General features: G+C 35.3%; 1 protein-coding gene and 1 long non-coding RNA gene across 2 annotated transcripts; both read left to right on the top strand.

Annotated features, from left to right (window-relative positions):
- The first annotated feature begins 3,331 nt into the window (after window positions 1-3,331).
- Window positions 3,332-7,470, top strand: LOC123197456 (calmodulin binding protein PICBP-like). Its single transcript, XM_044611770.1, has 2 exons — window positions 3,332-3,882; window positions 3,976-7,470. The coding sequence occupies exons 1-2, from the start codon at window positions 3,550-3,552 to the stop codon at window positions 7,336-7,338; spliced, it is 3,696 nt and encodes a 1,231-aa protein (XP_044467705.1). The 5' UTR covers window positions 3,332-3,549; the 3' UTR covers window positions 7,339-7,470.
- Window positions 7,471-7,477: 7 nt separating this feature from the next.
- LOC123197459 lies at window positions 7,478-17,841 on the top strand. Its single transcript, XR_006497879.1, has 2 exons — window positions 7,478-7,609; window positions 17,586-17,841. It is a non-coding gene; the product is annotated as an uncharacterized LOC123197459 (long non-coding RNA).
- The last annotated feature ends 3,704 nt before the right edge of the window (window positions 17,842-21,545 follow it).

The following is a 21,545-nucleotide window of genomic DNA, read 5'->3' as shown; positions in this document are numbered from 1 at the left end:
AATACATAAATGAAAAAAAATATTAAATATAAATAATTATTATATTTGATAAAATTTATAAATATAAATAATTATTTGTTTCTATTTTATTTTTGTCTTGAGGTTATTTGATTTCATTGGTTTTTGTGTTGGATGAGGCCGAAAATTACTGCCGACGTTATGTTGGGATTTTTGGAAATGTTGTGCAGTTAGTTCAATTTACTTAAATTTCTTATGTTTTGGTTAGTTTTTGTGCTGGAAATTGTCTAGGGATAATGATTTGGTTTGTGTTGTGGTGTAAATTGGATTCTTTAGCTAGAAAATGAAGGAAAACAACGTGGCATTGACGATGGTAGTGTTCACACCACACCAATGCGCCCAAATGCCACGTCGACACGCCGATAGCACTCTTCATGCACTATTCACTAAATATAAAAATGAATTCTTTTATGTTTCTCTTTGAGTTTATTTATTTTAATTTATTAATTAACGATCTTGGTACACAGCAAAACACATAGAATTTAAGTGAATGAAAAGCCTGGGGAGAGGTGATTTTATGATGTACATATGTTTAAGGCTATAATAAATGTCTGTAGTCACAAAGAAACAGTAAAACACATCAGAGTTAAGTTAAATTGTGACAAAAAAAAAATGTTTTGGCAAATGTGCTTTGAACAATTTTTGGATCTTGAGGTACGTAAGTATTGTGTGATCCTAGTATATTGTGTGTTGTTTTGACAAGTTAACTAGGGGTAACCAAGACAAGAGTTTTGGTGTAGGATCAATGAGATGGACTATTGCTTCAACCTCATTGAATTTGCAATGATGAATGGGATTCTATGTAGGGAGGCAAATATAAACAAGTATATAACAACAAGGGGAACACTGAGGTTTCAAGGGATGTATTTTTGAGGTGCCACACATGTGACATATGAAGATCTAACCCAAGTATTTATGTCTAAGTCAATGGACAACTGCAACTAGGATGGGGTTACATTAGTTGTGTTATATCTGCCCCATGTTGGGTTGATAGGAGCAGATAAGTGAAAAAGTAATTTCAGATTGCATCTTTTGCTTAATTGATGAGTGAGATGCTTTTAATAGGTTTCCTTGAGGGACAGTTGTATGGGCGATGACTTTTGAGTTAATTAACTGAGCTGTCTAAAAAAGGTATGAGGATGTGTCCAATAGACATTAGTTGAATGCGGAGGATGTCCAGACACAAAATTTTGCATTAATGGGATATCCATTAGCACTTCAGGTAACCTTATAAATTTGCTTTCATATTTTTTATGTATGTATGATTATTTAGTTCAACTTTAAAATTGTTGATTTGAGAACATTTTCATCTGATGCAGCTGTGGTTATACAAAACTCTAAGCAATCTAGGAGATTTCATGGATTGCAAGGCCAAAGACAAGTAATCTAAAGAATTTCGTGGATTTGAACAATTCAATCTAGTATGACCACTCTTGTGGCATTGATTGCAATACATTTAACATACTTCTTCCCTTTGTGAATGTCTCCTATTCACACATCTGATATCCCACCTTTTTTTATTTAAGCTAGTCATCTTGAACTGATAACCATTTTCCAATGCATCCCTTGTGAAATGTATATATTAAGACTTGTTTACATAAAAATTGATTTACCATTTTGAATCTCTCATCTCGCGGTGGTGCTGAATGAATTTCAATACCCTCATTTTTCACATCTTGGTAAGACTTAAGAATCCTAAAAATGGAGTTGGAGTTTGAACATTAATGGGAATAGGCCCACGATGAATTGGAATGTCCTAAACTGAACTATCCTAGTCTAACCGACTAGAACTAACCCCCACATCATCACCACTATCATCACCACTACCATTATCACTACCATAATTACCACCACCATCATTACCTGAATCATCATAACCACCATATTCTTCTTCATCCGATTGAAGATCATCTGGTGGAATGTTGCGCATCATATCTCTCTGATCTACCCTTATGTGGTTCTTGGTGCCTTACCTCAATGTAGTCATGGTGCAAGTTCTCATTCACCTTATCACCTTTGAGCACACTTTCCAATTGTGTCTCACAATGTGTGTTATCCGAAGAGTGAACTTCATTCATGGTTGTGGTTTGGGATGTTATTGTTCATACTTTATTCCAACTTCTTTAGGACTTGTAACCACACCAAGAAATAACAAATTCCTTGTGCGTGCCCTAGACAACCTCATTATAATCCGAACGTTGTAGTCATTTTTATCAGATACGACAAATCATTGCAAGTGGTTGGGTTTTGCATATAAATTTTTACATTATTGTAACTTTGGTTGATGTTTAAGTGAGAACACACTGCATCTACAAATCCATCGTAATTTATTTTTGCATCAATTGATACCAATGTCTGAAGCCTACCAACGTAGTTTGAAGGGTTATTAACTCCATCAACCCATTGCTTACCATATCCAAACATATGTATTACTTTAACCATTTTCTTGTAAAACATAAATTCAGTAAAAGAATATATGTTATTAACCCACATAAAGTTTGAAATATTTAATTCCAACCACACACACATGCCACGATTCATGCCATCCACACACGTCACGCACATACACATAACATTTTCTAAGAAAATCATAATTCTGGTTATTCTTCAATTTGGACACTAAAACGTATTCAACTTTAACAAATACAACATATATGGACTATCTACAAGTAATGTTCACTTATTTTAACTTTCAACAAACAAAAAAAAAAAACATCGTGTTATTTAAAGAAATCAACATGATCTAATTGTATCAAAAACTTGAAATTATCAATCTAATACAAACAAATGAGTGATTCTGATTCTGATTTATATAGATATAAGTCAATATATTTACTTAGAATGTGATGATATTATTGGAAAAGTAAAATTAGTGAAAGAACGTGTTTACCATTTATTTTATTAAGATAAAAATAATGAAGAAGAAGGTAATACAAAGAGAAGATATTCTTCTCGGTAAAAAATGTGAGATTTGCTTTAAAAAAGTAGAAGTCAAATTTTGTTTTTTTTTTGCCTAAAAATATATGGATGGGAAACTATTTGACTAGTTGAATTAATTTGCCACAATTCTCCACATCAAATGTCTACAATAATGTCTTGTTTCTTTTCCGTTACGGCATATAATTTTAAAATAAAAAAATATAAATATATAAATAATCACTGTCATTTAATAGCATAAATGGCCATATAAGTGAAAGGACAAGTCAATTCTCTCTGTTTATTGTGCAGGTCAAGCCATCTTAACTTATTCATCTTGCCAACCAAATTCAAATCTGGCATTACTTACCAGAAAAAAAAAAAAATTCAACTCTGGAATCAGCTTTTCCACTCACAACTCAAATTTTAATTTTTATAATCAAACTGGTAACATAATAGAAATTACTATAGCCAAATACAAACTTTCTTCTTTATAAACAACAATACCTCTTCTTCCTGTACTCCATAAACAAATTCTCCTGTGTCTCAAACTTTAGAAAAAGAATCCCTACCTATTGTCTGACTCCAAACAACATCTTGTTGGAAAAGTTCAAAATGGATTCATTCAAGGTTGGAGGGGCACTAGATTCTGAAGATTGTTTAGAGTCTGAGCTGCTATCCATGACTGATTCATCTTCTGAGGTTGAGAATAGAAAAAGCAGAGGAAGAGAGGGAAAGAAGAAAATGAAATCGAGATCAATTAGGCTCTCAAGATTGTCAAGTTTAAGATCAAGTACGCGACAATTGAAATCTTCATCCACTCAATCTGGCAGCTTCTTATCTGGTTATGCAGGAAACTCAGAACTGTCAACTCCAGTTGTGACCTCAGATGCATCACCAAAATCAAATTATTCGCAACCAACCGATGCAAGGAATAGGAATTTTCAGGCAAGTTCTAATATTACAGATCTGTTTGTAGTCATACTTTTTCGTTGTTAGAGTAAACGCGAATTGAAACTATATACTGCATCGATTGAGCAGAAACCATCAGGAATCTTATCAAGACGCTCTAGTTTCAAGCCGGTAAAGAGTCTAACAAGAGTGTCCAGTACAAAATTCAGGAGGCCTTTGATGAGGAGATCGTCTGGAGGAACTGACCAGAAGAAAAAACTCAAGAAGACAAGGTCAATCAAGATTGCAAGTATTGGAAGCCCGGGAGAATTTATAAGGGAGGAATATGCTGAATCTAGTTTTTGTAGCGATGATCAGAGCACAAGAAATTCAAAAATCAGAAAGCCAAAATCAGATTTCCAGATAACGAGTCTGAGACCTCAGAGGATCTTAACAAAAATGGCAAGTCTGAAACCCAAGAGACCATCCAAGAAATGCTCAGAAGTTTCAGACTCTAGCATTGTCAGAGCCACATGTTCTTCAACTCTTAAAGAGACCAAGTTTTCTCCGCGTATTGAGCAGCAGAGAGGAGGGAGTGAATCTGGAGCAATTGCAACTGTTAAAGTCTGTTCATATTCATATTGTTCTCTTCATGGCCAACGACATGGCAATTTACCTCCACTGAAACGCTTTGTATCAATGCGGAGGCGTTTGTTGAAGGCACAGAAGAGCATGAAACACCATAGTCACCCTGTTCCGAAGGCAAAGCATTCTAGTAACAGGATGAAAGGAACTAAGACAAGTCAAATGGTCTATAATAGAGGTTCTGTACAGCAACAAGCTTCCAAAGACACAAGAGAAAACTCTTCAGTTATTGGTAAGGCATTCAAGGTCGAGTTAACAGGAGAAGGCAGTTATTGTATAGAAGATAAAAATATAGATGTTACTGAAGCCAGTGATAGTAAGACAACGGAGGGGGAAATTGTTGTATCAGGCAGACACAGTGGAAATGTTAAGCTCATTCACACTGTTGATCATCCTGTTACCATGGACTCCAATTTACTGGAGGTCATTCAAAGTGATAATCCGTCCTTGAAGCTTGATGAAATTGTGAACACCAGCAATGAGAGAGGTCCCATCAATGCAGCAGTTAATCAGGAAGTCAATAGAGAAACAGTTGCAAGTTTGAACTCGGAAATGTTTCAAGGTGATTGCTCTGGTTCAAGAAAAGTTCTTGATGCCAGCACTACAGCCAAGGAAATCAGTGAAGAAAAGAATGATGATTTCGAGCCAGACAATCGTTTCCATGAAGGGTTTTCACAATCTGGTGACCCTATACCAAATTTTACAACTAATGGATGGCACAAGACCCAGATTAAAAAGAAAGAATTTACAGGATTTTGGGGTCTGATATATCAGCATATGGTATCAGGTATTGCTACAGAAGTTGAAAAGCTACCTCTGGATTTCAAGGCCAAAGAAGAACAAGATGAAGAAGACCACACATTGTCTCATGATAAAAGTCCTGTTTCTCACCAGAGTTTTTCTGAAACAGATCAAGACATGGAAATGGGAGATAGTGATGCAGGCAACCAGAAGTTTGAGCTCTGGCAGAGGGATGCCATTAAGCTGGTACAAGAAGCGTTTGATAAAATCCTATCAGAAATTCCAGACCACTCATCTGATGATCAATCAGTAACCACTGAAACAATTTCAGAACAAGATTTCTTGGATCAGAAGCAAGTTGAAGATGGAGAGGATAACATCTCATGTTCCTTTGATGGCACTAATGAGAATGTAGCAGAGGATCCAAAAGAAGCACAGCTAGAAGTTGTTAATAACGATACCAGTGAAGAATGGAAAGCAGCATCACAACCTGGTGAAAAGTCTAGCCAGCAGATTTCCAATAAATGGAGCAATCTGAAAAAAGTCGTTATCCTTAACAGATTTGTCAAGGCACTGGAAAAGGTAAGGAACTACAATCCTGATTTGGAAACAGAGAAAGCTAATCTGAGACATCAAACAACAGAAGAGAGAAAAAATGCTGAAGAATGGATGATTGATTTTGCACTTAGACAGGTTATTTCTAAGTTAGCTCCAGCCCAGAAAAGAAAAGTAGCTCTGCTTGTACAAGCTTTTGAAACAGTTTCTCCTGATATGAGGTCCAATGCAGCTGCTTCTGCTCACGAAACTCCAGCTCAAGCCACCAGTGAGCAAAATAATAAATTGCTTTCTAATGCACCATATGCTGAAATGAGTGAGAGTTTCAAAGAGACTCTAGACCAACGCAGTGGTTTCTATTGTGGAAAACAGCTCATTCGAGGGAAATGCTCTGAGCTAAAAATGAGAAGCTTACCATGTGGTGATATTAGTACTGTAATGAATACATTGGCTTCTGAAGCTGACCAAACAAATTTGGAGGAAGAGAAAACAATTGCTTGCAATCTTGATAAAATGGATAATAATTCCATGTTCAGAGAATACCAGCCTGACTTCATTAACTCCTCTCCCACAAAGCTTGAGAAGTCGATATTGTCAGATAAGGCATCCACAAAGCTAGATGACACTGTGGGCACCTCTCATGAGGAATTAGTAAATGGAAAAATTCTCACAGAGATCAATGATTTGCAAGTCAATGATCTATATTTTAAATGCAAAGATGAAGAGTTGGAAACTTATAAGGCAGCTGATGAACAAGCAATCCCACCGAAAAGCTCAACCCTGGAAAATCATGCAGAACCAACAGCAGGTAGCTGTGTGAGCACTTCAGCTTCATTTTGGGAACTGTTGGAGGCATCAGGAACAGCCGGTGGAGAAGCAGCTAAGCAGAAATATGAAGTCCTCCAAGAGTCTTCTCAACAAAAAGAACCTGAGCCAAACAGCATCGCTAATATACCTCAAGAAGCCAAGATGGAGAAACAGAATTACACAAGGTTCTGGTACTTAATATATCAGCACATGGTATCAAATACCACCGAAGGTGGAACACAATCATGTCTAGAGGATGTTGACAACATGAAACAAGAGGGTGAAGCCAACGTATTGCTTGGAATGAAAAATGCAGAATCTTGCAAGGATTCATCTGAATCACACCAGGAAACAATAGTTGACAATAAAAATGGAAACAGCCGAAAGATTGAACATGACCAGATTGAAGCCATAAAGCTCATCGAAGAAGCACTTGATGAAATTCAGCTCCCGGAATTTCAAGATAACTCACCAGATGATCAACCGATTTCTGACAGTGTGAATACAGAAATCGGCACCCAAAGGAAACATGGTGAAGATGAGGAACTTTTCATCTTACATACCACTAGTACTGCAGAAGATACCTATAACGAATCCGAGAACAGAAAATTAGACCATCTTAAGAAACTGGATGAAACAGAAACATGGCTCAACTCTAACAACACCAATGCCCCAGAAGAACAAGAAACAGAATCGAAGTTAAGAAATAAATCTAAGCCACAGATGCAGAAGCTGGAGCAATCTGAAAAAACTGATCATCCTTAAGAGATTCATCAAGGCACTGGAACAGGTGAGGAGGTTCAAATTACGAGAGCGACGATATCTACCCCTGGACCCCATCTCCGAAGCAGAAAAAGTTCATCTAACGCATCAAAGCACAGAAGACAGAAAAAATGATGAGGAATGGATGCTTGATTATGCACTTCAACAGGTTGTTGCTAAACTAAGTCCAGCTCGGAAGAGAAAAGTGGCGATGCTTGTAGAAGCGTTTGAAACAGTCACTCCCACTTTGGAAATTAAATTATAAATCCATTAGGTAAGAACAAGGACTTTCTCAGTTCTCCCTTTGTTCGTAATTAAGGCTAGAAGCCTTATAACTGTAGTAAAGTATCATATAAAAATGGACTCAATAAATCTACATCAGCATAAGCTAAAGTTCCTTGGACAGAAGGGACTCTTCTAGTCAGAAGGATGAAAAGTTATGTTGATAGAAAAGTCCATCACTTGATGCTTCTGATATACACTTATAATTCCATGATTCCCTCAATATTAAAAAATAGTAGACCATCCATAAATATCATAGATCGTCTGTTTTACTGTGTGATAATTTGAACCCATGTCGAATTTACCTACACTGATGTTGTCTCTCCTTCTATGTCAAAATATATGTGCAGGAACAGCAATTAGAAGCAGCTTGTTGAAAGTTATTTAACAAGGCTTCGTAGTGATATCTAAAGAATGGTGCGGGAGATAGACACTAGTGATAATTCAATAATGCTATAAGAATAATACTAGATTATGATGTTTTTTAATTTTTGTATTTGTAGAAGATTTAGGATGTTTTCTAATATTTACCCTGTATAGACTGTATGAGTTTCTCGTACATTTTAAATTTGTCATATATTTGTACTTGTGAGATAGTTCACGGTGTTTTACAATACAACATGGTATAGATTATTCGATGAGAAATTAATTACAATAACTTAATTTAGGGTTTTCAAAGAATATTAGCTATATAATTTTATGGATTATATAGATATAGTCAATAAAATGGGTTTCGCTAAAATTGTCTAAATATGTAAAGGTGATTTGACTATTGTTAACTCAATCCAAAATGCTTATCACTCCTAGCATAAGTCTTAGCTTCAAATATTTGATTTTTCATCCATTTTTCAATTAAATTCATCTCCAAAATGACTTATAAGGTTAGTATTAATTGATTATTAGATTATTTTAACACTTATTGTGGTTATTTTTATTTTTATCTAGAATATCCAATTTTCATAATTGATATCGGAATTTGAGTTTTGAATTGGTTGTTAGTTGATGAAAAGTGCTTATTCGTTAGATTAAAGTGTGATTTGTGTGTTGAATTGTTTATTTTGCCAAAAATAGTAGATTTTTCGCTGACAGAAAGTTAGGGTATATGGTTAAATCTTCAAGACTTGATTTGTATATTGAAGGTTTTATAAGTTTAATTTTAGATGATGAAATTCTGTTTCTATTTAATTTATTGTTTTAGAAACCGAAAAGTGTTAACTATTTGAATGTGCATAAGTGTTTAAGTAGCCCCACATGCAACGCTGACGACTTCTGCATGCTGACCGCTATAAGTATTAATTAAATTGCATTTAACTTGTCGTATGTCTATCTAAGTTTATGTGTGTGGCATCAGGATGAGAAGATCCAAAAGATTACTTGCTAATGCTAATGCTAATGAGGTCTCGACCCAAGAGGTTAGCAAGGGAGTGGCATAGGACAAACCTCGAGCGCAACTGTAGCACCTTAGATAAATAGCTCTATGATTAGAAAGATTGTCTAAAAGGTTCTTAGGGAGAACTGAGAGCTTTCTAAGAGTGTGGGTCACCTAGTTCAAGCACTTTATTGTTGAGCAACAATAACTGATTATAGATTTGCCACCCAACATAAGATAGTGGGTGAGAAGGTCTAAAAGACTGTGATTGTGGGTGGCAGTAGATAATAACTCCACCCTATTTATAGTTTAGTTGATAGACATTAGTTGTTAGAGTTTTAGGGTGGCATTGGGATTAGATCAATAATAGCTGAGGAGTGGCTTGATATTGTAGAGGATGTTATGAGTTTGCTTGAGATGATAGACCATGAAAGAGTTTGATATGTTAGTCACTTGTTGAGAACTGATGTGAAGATTTGATGACAGATGTTGAGTGATACCCGTTGGACAAGTGGGATGTCATGGGCCACTTAGGAGAGGCCTTTGAGAGGGAATATTTGTCAGTTGATATATTGTATGTTTGAGCACAAGAATATCTAAATTTGGGACAAAAGCATAAGATAGTTAAGGAGTTCTCTACTAAATTCAATGTATTTGCCCAATATGCCCTTGGTGTGGCTAGTATCAATAAGGGAAAAATGGAAATTTTTATCAACGGACTGAAACCAAATATTGCAAAAGCTATGCTAACAGGAGATATGTAACATCCTCCCTAGAAGTACTATCCATCGAAGGAGAAATGTTACGAATTAATATTCGTAGCATCTATTTTTTTATTTTTTTTTAAAATACTTTAAAATAAATGTTTCATTAAAAGTGTTTAGAAAGTATTCCAAGAAAACTGAAAATCTGGAAGCGAACAAAAGATGTATATACTCATATGAAAACTCATCTGAAAGCATCTGAAAACAAGGAGTAATCATATGCAACTGTACCATAATCTCAAAAAGTCAAAAGTCGATAAAAACATGCCACTGTATGCATGTAATATAAACCAGAGATAACCTGCTCCAGCCGGATCTACCTACGCTGACCTGACCCTGCCTCGCAGCTACCTCGATCACCTGTACCTGCAATCAGGAAAGAAAAGAGAGTGAGTGATAAGAACACTCAGTAAGGGGAAAAATTAAGTAAACTATCCCTTTTTCCTGTTCTAACTCACTTTTGGGACTCAACCTCACATCCTAACCTCTATAAGAGATTGAGGGGATAATTTAGTTCACTCTTTACTATTTGGGTCATCCTTTGTCCCATCTGGTGTCTATTTAATACTTTCTGGAAGCTAACTATAGGGATTTGGCACTTTTCTAAGCTCAAGCTCTTTTTCTTTCACTACACTATTTCTGAATCTGAATTGAGCTCTACTGCGAGCGGACCCTACTAGGGGTCTATGTCCTACTACGGACGTGTCCTACTGCGGACGTGCCCTACTACGGGCGGTGTAGTGTAAAGTGCCCCCTCATAGTTTATAGCATGCATGCGAGTCTTATATCTTACTAATTTCGCTTCCATCTAAATTTATTCATAACTCACCAGACATTACTCTTGGGACGACCCTTGAATCTTGAGTCCCAACCTTTTCTTACTTTTATTTCTTTTCTTTTTCTCTTTTTTTTTTTTTTTCCTTTCCTTTCCTTTCCTTTCTTTTCTTTCTTTTTTTCCTTTCCAAACTGTGAAATACTGTTCACAGCCCTGTTCATTTGACAGGGCATCCTTCTTTTTCATACAATTTTACAGTCCAACCGGTTCCTAATTCATACAAGCTATATATCGTTGAAAAGAGGATTCAAATAGCTTTCTAACAAGCTATAATAGCACTCATAATTCATTCAATCAGGCAGTCAAAACAGCAGATAAATTCAGTGGCAAAAACTGCCTCCCCTGTTTATTTGATAAAGCAGTCCTTGTGTTTCATGCAATATTTAACAATTCACATGATCCCCAATTCATACAAGCTATATATCATTGGAAAGAGGATTCAAAGAGATTTCCAACGAGATATAATAGCACTCATAATTCCATATATAAGGCAGTCAAAACGTGAGATAAACTCAGTGACAAAACTGCCTCCTCTGTTTATTTAGTAAAACAGTCCTTTCGGTTTATACAATCTTTAACAATCCAAATGATCTCTAATTCATACAAGCTATATATAATTGGAAAGAGGATTAAAAGAGCTTTCCAACGAGATATAATAGCACTCATAATTCCATATATAAGGCAGTCAAAACTTGAGATAAACTCAGTGACAAAACTGCCTCCTCTGTTTATTTAGTAAAACAGTCCTTTCGGTTTATACAATCTTTAACAATCCAAATGATCTCTAATGCATACAAGCTATATATTATTGGAAAGAGGATTCAAAGAGATTTCCAACAAGATATAATAGCACTCATAATTCATTCGATAAGGCAGCCAAAACATGGGACGAACTCAGTGGCAAAAACTGTAAATATTATGTAACTTTCTGCCATAAACAAAATCACATACATAGACATCCCAAATGGCAAAACAATATTCCTCAACATCAAAATCAACATTTATAACCTAGATCTAAGGAACCAAAAGCTTAAAACATGTCACATATCAAGGATGATATCCCTTACCTTGATTCAAGCCAAATCTTTGAAAGTTGGCTTCCTTCTCCTTGTTTTGTTTCCTTTATCACCAAGATCACTTTAAATCAATACCAAAACACACTAACACATTCACATAACATGCATATAAACATAGATGAAAGGGAAAGGAAGGAGATCTTTGGTTACCAAAGCTTCCAAGGTGCTTCTCTTTTTTTCTTTTTATTTTATCTTCCAATATCTCTTCAATTTCTTCCTTTGGCTTCACAAAACAAAAGAAAAGAACATGAAGGGAGGTTGGCTGCTGGAGCTTTACGGGAGAAGATGTAAAAATGATGGAAAAGTCTTCTCTTTCTCTTTATATCTAAGCCTTATCTCTTTCTCTTTTTCTCTTTGTCTTTTTCCTTTTCTTTTTGACTTTTTGACTTCTTTTTTTTTTTGTTTATATATCTATATATAAATAACTATATATATATATATATATATATATATGTATAAAAAAACACACCCATATATATATATATATATTTAAAATGGAAAAAAATCTCAAAACAGGGTCAAAAGACATAATTACCCCTGGAATATACCTAAGGGTATTACAAGATAACGCTCACAACATATATTCAAGGGTATTGAGTAGAGCTCTCAGATCAAAGGTCACGAGACATAAGATAATTAGAAAGAGGGGGGATCAGCTCAGATTAGTAGCCCTATCCTCAAGATATGACCATGATGATCTACCAGGGTTGCTATTTGAGAAGGGGGTTGAGTTCAACATTGAGTTGGCTCTTGGGATGTTTATTTCTAAATCACTAGGGTTGGATTCGAGCCGAGCTGAGCTCGGCTCGCAGCCAGGTCGAGCTCGGCTCACAGCCAGCTCGAGCTCGACTCGAGTTCGACTAAAATTTGGCTCAAGTTTGGTTCAGTTCGGCTCAGCTCGTTTTTCATTATCAAAACGACATTATTTTTAATATATATTGATCAAAACGACGTCGTTTTGTATAAAAAATTTAAAAAAAAAATCTACCGAGCCAACCCGAGCCAACTCTAGCTCGGCTCGAGCTCGATCGAGCTGAGCCAAGCCCGGCTCGTTTCAGGCTTGACCGAGCCGAGCTCGAGCTGGCTTGGCTCAAGTCCAGCCCTATAAATCACTATACAGAATGACCTTAACTAAACTTCAAGAATTAAAGAAGCAATTATAAGAGCTTCTAGATATTGGTTTCATTTGATCGGGCCATTCACCTTAAGGTGCACCGATCCTTTTTATAAAAAAGAAGAATAAATTGATGTGCATGTACATTGAGTACAGAGAGTTGAATAAGGTGATAGTAAAAAAATAAGTACTCATTGCTAAGGATTGACTACTTGTTTGATTAGTTAAAAGATGCTTCAGTATTTTTAAAAATTGACTTGAGATTTGGGTATCATCAAGATTGGGTGGCTAAGAGAAACATTCCAAAGACTGCATCCAGGACAAGATATAAGAATTATGAAAATATGGTGATGCCCCTTAGTTTGATTAATGCTCCAACAATCTTCACGAACTTGATGAATAGGGTGTTCCGAGATTGCCTTAATAAAGTTATTATTATATTTATCGATGATATTTTGGTGTATTCTAGGACTTGAGAGGAACATGAGTGACACTTGAGATTTGTTTTATAGAGACTACGAGATAATTTATATACTAAGTTCTCCAAGTGAGAGTTTATGTTAGATCGTGTCATATTTATGAGGCATGTTGTATCAGTTAATCGTATCTTGGTTTACCTGAGTAAAGTTAAGGTTATGCTAGAGTGGCAAAGACCTATGACGACTAAAAAGGTCTGGAATTTTCTAGGATTAGTAAGGTATTATAGACAATTCATAGAGAGATTTACTAAGTTAGACAGATTGTTGATTGAGTTGACTAAAAGTAATGTTCCTTTCAGATGGTTAGATGCTTATAAGAGGAGTTTCCAAAAGCTAAAAAAGAGATTGACTTTTACACTGGTTTTAGCCTTGTTGACTGAGAGTGAGAAATATAACTTATATACAGATGCTTCCTACCATGGTTTATGAGTTGTGTTGATGTAGAAAGGTAAGGTAATTGCATATGCCTATCGATAACTCAAGGATTATGAGACTTGGTACCTTACTTATAACTTAAAGTTAGTCACAGTTGTGTTTACTTTAAAAATTTGGTGGCATTATTTGTTTGAAGTTAAAGTGCAATGTGTACACATAAAAAAAAGTTTAAAATACTTCTTTATTTAGAAAGAGTTGAATATGAGACAGAAGAGGTGGTTAAAGCTGATAAAAGATTACGATTGTGACATCAGATACCACCCAGGTAAAGCCAATGTTATGGTAGACACTTTAAGTAAAAAGTAATTTTGTCTTATATCACTGCCTACCAGGAGTTGTAGCAAGAGTTGGAAAGAGAGTGGATAAAGTTGGTTACTAGATTGATGTCTAGGTTATAGATTCAATTGCCTTTTCTAGATGAAATATATATGGCTTAGTTAGCTAATGAGTGGTGCATATAGATGAGTTAGAGAGTTGTCAAGGGTTCTAAGATAGAGTTCAAGATGGTTGGTCATGTATTAAGGTTTTGAGACCAAGTTTATGTTCCCAGTGATGTTAATTTGAAGAGTAGGATCCTTACAAAGGCTCATAGTTTTCTTCATATTGTCTACCTTAGGATTTTAAAGATGTATCAAGACCTGATGAGGTTGTTTTGGTGGACGGGTATGAAAAAGAATATAACAGATTTTGTTACTAAGTGTTTGGTGTGTCAATAATTTAAGGCTGAACACCACAAACCATCTAATTTATTGCAACCTCTGAGCATTCTTGGAAATGGGTGGGAGCACATTTCTATGGACTTTATGGTTGGTTTGTTGAGGTCAAAGGTGGATTTAATACTTTATGGGTTATTATGGACTGTTTGACCAAATAGACTCATTTTACCTAGTTAAGTATAATACTAGTACTGATTAGTTAGGTCAAATATATGTTAGAGAGATTGTGAGATTACATGTTATGCCCTAGACAATAGTATCAAACAAAGACATGAGGTTCGTTTTAGCATTCTGGTAGAGTTTGCTGAGGTTTATTAGTACAAGATTGACATTTAGTAACATTTATCATTCTTAGATTGATGGGTAGATTAAGAAGGTAAATCAGGTAATTGAAGAAATGTTAAGAGCATGTTGTATGGATTGATGAGTGAGTTGGATTGATATGTTATTATTGATAGAGTTTACATATAATAATAGTTATCAAACGACCATCTAAATGGTTTTGTATAAGGCATTTTATAGGAGAAAACATAGATCACCATTTCACTGAAATGAGATAGGTGAAAGAGATGCCTTGACACTAGAGATGACCCAAAAAATGATTGAGAATGTGAGATTAATCAAGGAGAGGATGAAACAAACCTAAGATTACCAAAAGAGTTATACAAATTAGAGGAGGTGAAACTTGGAGTTTGATGTGGGTGATATGGTTTTTGTGAGAATAACTTCTTACCATTATGTGGCGAGGTTTGGGTGAAAAGGTAAATTGGCTTCAAGGTTTGTGGTACCCTTAGAGATTCTAGAGCATGTAGGCCAGGTTACTTACTAGCTTACATTGCTAGCGAGTATAAACCATATTCATAATGTGTTTCATGTGTCATTGTCACATGAGTATATCAGTGACCTAACTCATATATTAAGAGTAGAGGATATGAAGCTTGAAGATAATTTGGTGTATACAGAGTGCCTTATTCAGATCTTAGATAGACTAGTTAAACAACTAAAAAACAAACAGATTTTACTAGTTAAGGTTCTTTAGATAAACGATTAGGTCAATGAGGCCACTTGGGAGGTGGAGCAAGATATGAGGCAAAAGTTCTCACAATTGTTCAAGTGAACTTTGGGGATGAAATTCTTTTAAGGGGGGAGAAATATAACACCTAGAAGTACTTCCAAAGTTATATTCATCATTTGACTCATATATTTTATTAGTTATGCTTAATTAATATTGTGTATGTGATTTTGGGGTTACAAGACCATGTGGGAAGGCAACACACTAGTATATGTGATGGTAAGGGCAAAATAGTTTTTTTCCTGTAAGACGTATGAAAATTGGCTAAACGTGGAAGACATACACCTATGTACGTTGTTATAAATGCTTGTGCATAGTCAACGTGTTTGAATTTTGAATAAGGAGTTGTTTTGCGGTGATTTTGGAAATTTCCATTAAATGGTACTAGCATAAACACCTATGTATGAATGAGGGTACACGACCATGTATCGTGTTTGTTAATTAAAAATAAAAAGAACTCAAATGTGTTTGGCTGAACATTGTTCTTTACTTTCACAAAAAAAAAAAAAAAAGAGAAAATTGAGAGAGTTTGAAAGACTTTAAGGCTAAGGGAATGCGAAGGATTGTTGAGAAGTTCATTTCACCACATGAAGATAATTGCTATATTGGAGGAAAGGTAAGTACGGTGTTCCTTTGATTTAAATTTGTGATGACTGATATAAATTGATTTACTATTTGAACCTAGAATACAATGATAATTCTAATGAGATAATTGGAATGAAGAAAGGTGTTCATATGTTTGTGAATAAATGCTATGATATTATATTATATGGATTGATGGACTAAGGTAGTGTAATGAATAGAATTTGTTTTCTATAATCTATGACTTGCAAAACATGAGAATTAGCGGTGGATTATTTCTATGCTTGCTTATCATATGTTGATTTATGGTGTGATATGGATTATAATTTTAGTATGCATAATTGTAATTGTGCCAATAGGAGGATGAATATTAGTTGCATGATTTGTAAATTTTGTGTAAGATTTGAAATATAGAGTAAGTAGACTATTGTTTAAACTTGATGTGACAATGTTTGGGAAGAAATTGGATACTTGAAACTCAGGTCAGGTGACTGGAAAATGTAAGGAATTACTAAACAAAGTTCTAAAAAATTTGTGTTACATGCCCATGTATAAGGAATACGCGGTCATGTATATTTGAGAATGAATGGTCCTTGTGTTAGGATAACCACAAGCATGTTAATTTAGGGATGAACACACACCTATGTAGTATAAGACTCACGATCGTGTATGTCACCTTGAATTACATGCTTGTGTAAGTTAAGTAATACACCCCCATGTACAAAGAATACACACCCATGTACATTTGAGGGAATTAATAATAAAGATGTATGAAGATGGCAATGCTAGTATAGAGTTTCTATGATTGTTTATGATTATAAAAAAGACCATTTTACCCTTATGAGAGATAATTAAGAGGAAATAAATAATAAGACCTTAACAAAGGCAATATAAGATGAAAATTTAGGAAGTATGCCAAACTAGATGGAAGACAGCACGAAAGGTAATTTAGGTGTACCTGACTATGCAAATGATGACACAAGCCTTAATCAGAGTGATTCTAAGTCAAAAATTATAAACAATATATTACTTTATTTTAGGTCATTAAGTTGTGTGCAGTATGGTCGTGAAAATATTAAGGCTAGCCTATGTGACCTTGATACCTTTGGATGATTATGCACTGGCATTGGGCACCTCAGCATTGAGATGCTCGTGCAATATTGGGAGAGGTGCAGGGTCTTACTCCTTTTATGATATTGTATCCATAACCTGAAGCCTAGTTGACAAGTGTACTAGGTATACCTTATGATTGACATCTGGGATGTCTCATGCTTTCATTAGCATTCGAGACATCGATATACATCATTTGACACCAGTCTTCTGGATGACATTGTCGTTAGAGATTATAATTGGACGCCTAAATAAATTGGATGGGTATCTAGGATGCTAGAAAAATATTTGAAATATCACAAAAAGATTAAATAAAGACATATATGACATAACTATGCTATATTTATTCTGGATGTCATGAGGCTACCTACTTATTGAGTGTGTTTCACTCATGTGTTTCTTTTGTGGTTTTATAGGTATGATTATGGAGTAACGGGGTGATGACAAGGGAGCTAGTGGGTTAGCTCGAGATATTGCATAAGATAGGGGCATTTTGGTCATTTTACATGTCGAACCACATTGATGTATTTTTGGGTTATTCACATTTTCACATTTCTTTATGCACAATAGTTATTATAAATACTCCTTTGGGGATTATGAAAATTTATTATTCATGTTTTTGCCATGTATGTTATGTAAGAAATTTTAAGTCAACACGTCTTTTTGAGTGCATATTCTGAATAGGGATACATATTTTGATAGGGGTGTTACTGTTGGAATAATTTAAAACAACACTGCAATTTTATTCAATAACTAATGGTTCTCTTAAATAGCCAAAATACATGAACATAAACAAGCTGAAAAATAGCAACTAAATATAAGTGCCTAAAGACAAGGAGTGGAACGTGAACGTGCAACAACAAACTAATGTAAGTGCCTAAAGACAAGGACTGGAATGTGAAGTGTGATCGTGCAACAAAAAACTTATCTGAAAAACTTGGGATTACAAAATAGACTTATTCAACAATTCCTCCCTTAAGCCCAAAGTTTTTTGACAGAGAAATCAACAACTATTAATGAGTGCAGAGACACCAAGTAGCTTTTGTAGCTTCTGAAATGCTGATAACTTGAGGGACTTGGTAAAAATATTAGCTATCTGGTCTTCACTTCTACAATACATGAGATCAATTACTCCTTCTTTCGTGAGGTCCTTTAAGAAATGAAACTTCACATCTATGTGTTTGCTCCTGTTATGCAGAACAAGATTCTTTGAAAGTTTGATTGTTGAGTTGTTATCACAGTAGATGGAAGTTGGCCTTACTTGCTTAAAATGTAGTTCCTCAAGAATTTTTTGAAACCAAATTGCTTGACAAGTACATGCTGTTGCTGCTACATATTCCGCTTCAGTGGTCGACAAAGTCACAATTGATTGCTTTCTTGATGACCATGAGATTACTGTTGTCCCGATCTTAAAGACATACCCGGATGTGCTTTTTCTATCATCTGGATCTCCAGCATAATCACTATCTGTGAATCCCACCAAATCAAATTCATGATCAGCCTTGTAGAGCAGTCCATAATCAGCAGTCCCCTTTAAGTATCTAAGAATTTGTTTTGCAGCTAAGAGATGCATCTCTTTTGGGTACTCCATGTATCTACTGAGGAGACTAACAACATACATGATGTTTAGCCTTGTTGCAGTTAAATACATCAGACTTCCGATTATTTGCTTGTAGAGAGTGTTGTTAACCTTTTTTCCTTCAGGTTTTTAACAAGTTTCATGCCTGTGTCCATAGGTGTGCTAACCGGATTGCAATCTTTCATACAAAACTTGTCTAAAATTTCCTGTATATATTTTTTTTGAGAGATAAAAGTCCCACCTGCAGATTGAATAACTTCTATGCCCAAATAATAATGCATCAAACCAAGGTCAGACATTTCAAATTCAGCCATCATAGATTTCTTAAATTCTTCAAACACAGCCTTGTAATTTCCAGTGTAGATTAAATCATCTACATACAAGCAAGCAATGAGAATTTTTCCACTAGCTTCTGTTTTGATGAAAAGAGTATGTTCATAAGGGCATTTTCGAAAACCTTTTTTCAGAAAATAAGCTTCGATTTGACTATACCAAGCTCTTGGGGCTTGTTTTAGTCCATACAAAGCCCTTTTTAATTTATACACTTTATCTTCATTTCCGATCTTAACATAGCCAGGGGGTTGATCAATAAATACCTGCTCTTCCAAGTTGCCATATAAGAAGGCTGACTTGACATCAAGTTGATAAATAGGCCATGAATTCTTTGCTGCAAGAGCGATCACCAATCTAATTGAATCATGCCTCGCGACTGGAGCAAAAACTTCTTTGTAATCAATGCCAAACTCTTGCTTGTAGCCTTTAGCTACTAATTGTGCTTTGTATTTATCAACTTCACCATTTTCTCTCAATTTTGTCTTATACACCCATTTTACACCTATAGTCTTCTTTCCTTTTGGAAGTTTAGTTAACTCCCAAGTATTATTTTTTTCAATGGCTGCGATCTCCTCATCCATTGCCTTCCTCCATTTTGATTGTTTGGTTGCTTCTTCAAAGGTTACAGGATCACAATCTGAAAACAAAGCAAAATGCATAATTAAATCTTCAGATTGATTAATTCCTGTTACCTCATAGTCTGTCATCCATGCAGGTTTCCTTTTAGAACGTTGTGGCTTTTGTTCTGATGTGGCTGTAGGTGAAATTATTTGATCTGAATCATCTACTTCATTTTGGATGGTGGATGGTTGATGCAAATTTAGTTGCCCTTCTACAATGGTGTCTCCTTCAAAATCTGTAAGAATTTGTTGCCCAACACCATCTTCATTCCAATCCCAGAATCTATCTTCATCAAAGACCACATCTTAACTAATGACTATCTTCTTGGTCTGAGGATTATATAGCTTAAAGGCTTTGGACTGTTCACTAACTCCCAAGAAAATACATTTTGCTCCTTTGTCATCTAACTTTTTCCTTTTCACATCTGGTATATGGGCATATGTAATGCATCTGAAAATTCTGAAATGGCTTATATTTGGTTTCCTTTCGTACCATGCTTCTTCTGGTGTCATGTTTTGGACTGCTAGAGTTGGACTTCTGTTTAGAATATGAACACTCCAATTTACTGCTTCAGGCCAGAAACTTTTGGGAACACTACTTTTTATCAAGAGACTTCTCACCATGTTAAGGATTGTTTTGTTTTTCCTCTCCAAAACACCATTTTGCTATGGACTGTAGGTTGCGGTTAGTTGTCGTTTGATACCATGTTCTTTGCAAAATTCTGCAAATTCATGTTAATTATATTCCCCACCATGATTGTTGCGCAACACTTGTATTTGACTTTCGACTTCTTTCTCAACTATTGCTTTGAAACTTTTGAAGACGTTTAAAGCTTCGGACTTCTCTTGTAAGAAATACACCCAGGTTTTTCGACTCAAATCATCAATGAAAGTAAGAATATATCGATTACCTCTATTGGAAACAGGATTGATTGGCCTACAAATGTCGGAATGCATAATCTCTAACAATTTCCTTGCTCTCTCTGACTTTCCCTTTGGAAATGGATTTCGGTGTTGCTTGCTAACAACACAATCTTCATAGACAATTAATGGACTCGAAAAATTTGGAAGACCAATTACCATATTCTTCTGTTGAAGTGTCCTTAGGCCACCAAAATTCAGATGACCATACCGAAAATGCCATAACCATGCCGTATCCTTTAGTTTTGTTGAAAAACATGAAGGAGTGGTGTTTCGAAGATAGAGGGGAAACATTCTGTTTGTTGTCATGTTAACTTGAGCAATTACACCCAATTTTGCATCTTGGATTTTGCATACTCCATTTTTGATAGATATCTCATAGCCCTTTTCTTGGAGTTGACCAATACTGAGTAAATTGTTTTTTAATTCTGGAACAAAGAAAACATTAGAAATAATCTCATCAGTATTTTCTTTGGTGTGAATTTTTACCATTCCTTTGCCCATGACAAAAACTTTAGAACTATCACCGAAAGTGACCGTGTTGCGAAATGATTCATCCAACTCTGAAAATACTGATTTATCACCACACATATGGTTACTGCAGCCTGAATCCAAATACCGCACGTGCTGGTGATTTTCTCCCTTCGTATGACATGTCAATAGTAGTGAGACTTCTTCTCCTTGCACTTCTTCTTCTGCAAAATTAGACATTTCTCCACGTTGCTTGTTCAAATTAGTTCGACACTCAGATTTAAAGTGGCCAAGCTTGTGACATCTGTAGCATTCTATATGTGATTTGTCTGTTGACTTTGCTAAGTAATTACCACCGTGACCTCTTCTTCTTCCTCTAGCTTGAGAATGATAAAGATGATTGTTTGCAGAATTTTGTTGTGTAGTTCTGTGATTATTGTGTTCTTTACCTT

Source organism: Mangifera indica, chromosome 15 (assembly GCF_011075055.1).
Source record: "Mangifera indica cultivar Alphonso chromosome 15, CATAS_Mindica_2.1, whole genome shotgun sequence".
Taxonomy (NCBI): domain Eukaryota; kingdom Viridiplantae; phylum Streptophyta; class Magnoliopsida; order Sapindales; family Anacardiaceae; genus Mangifera; species Mangifera indica.
Note: the sequence above shows the minus strand (reverse complement) of the source record. Positions and strands in the feature narration are given on the sequence as shown.

Excerpts from the sequence above, each read along its gene's own strand:
- LOC123197456 (XM_044611770.1), top strand. The coding sequence starts at position 3,550 with ATGGATTCATTCAAGGTTGGAGGGGCACTAGATTCTGAAGATTGTTTA. Across the intron at positions 3,883-3,975 it reads CAAGGAATAGGAATTTTCAG|AAACCATCAGGAATCTTATC; the intron begins GCAAGTTCTAAT and ends TCGATTGAGCAG.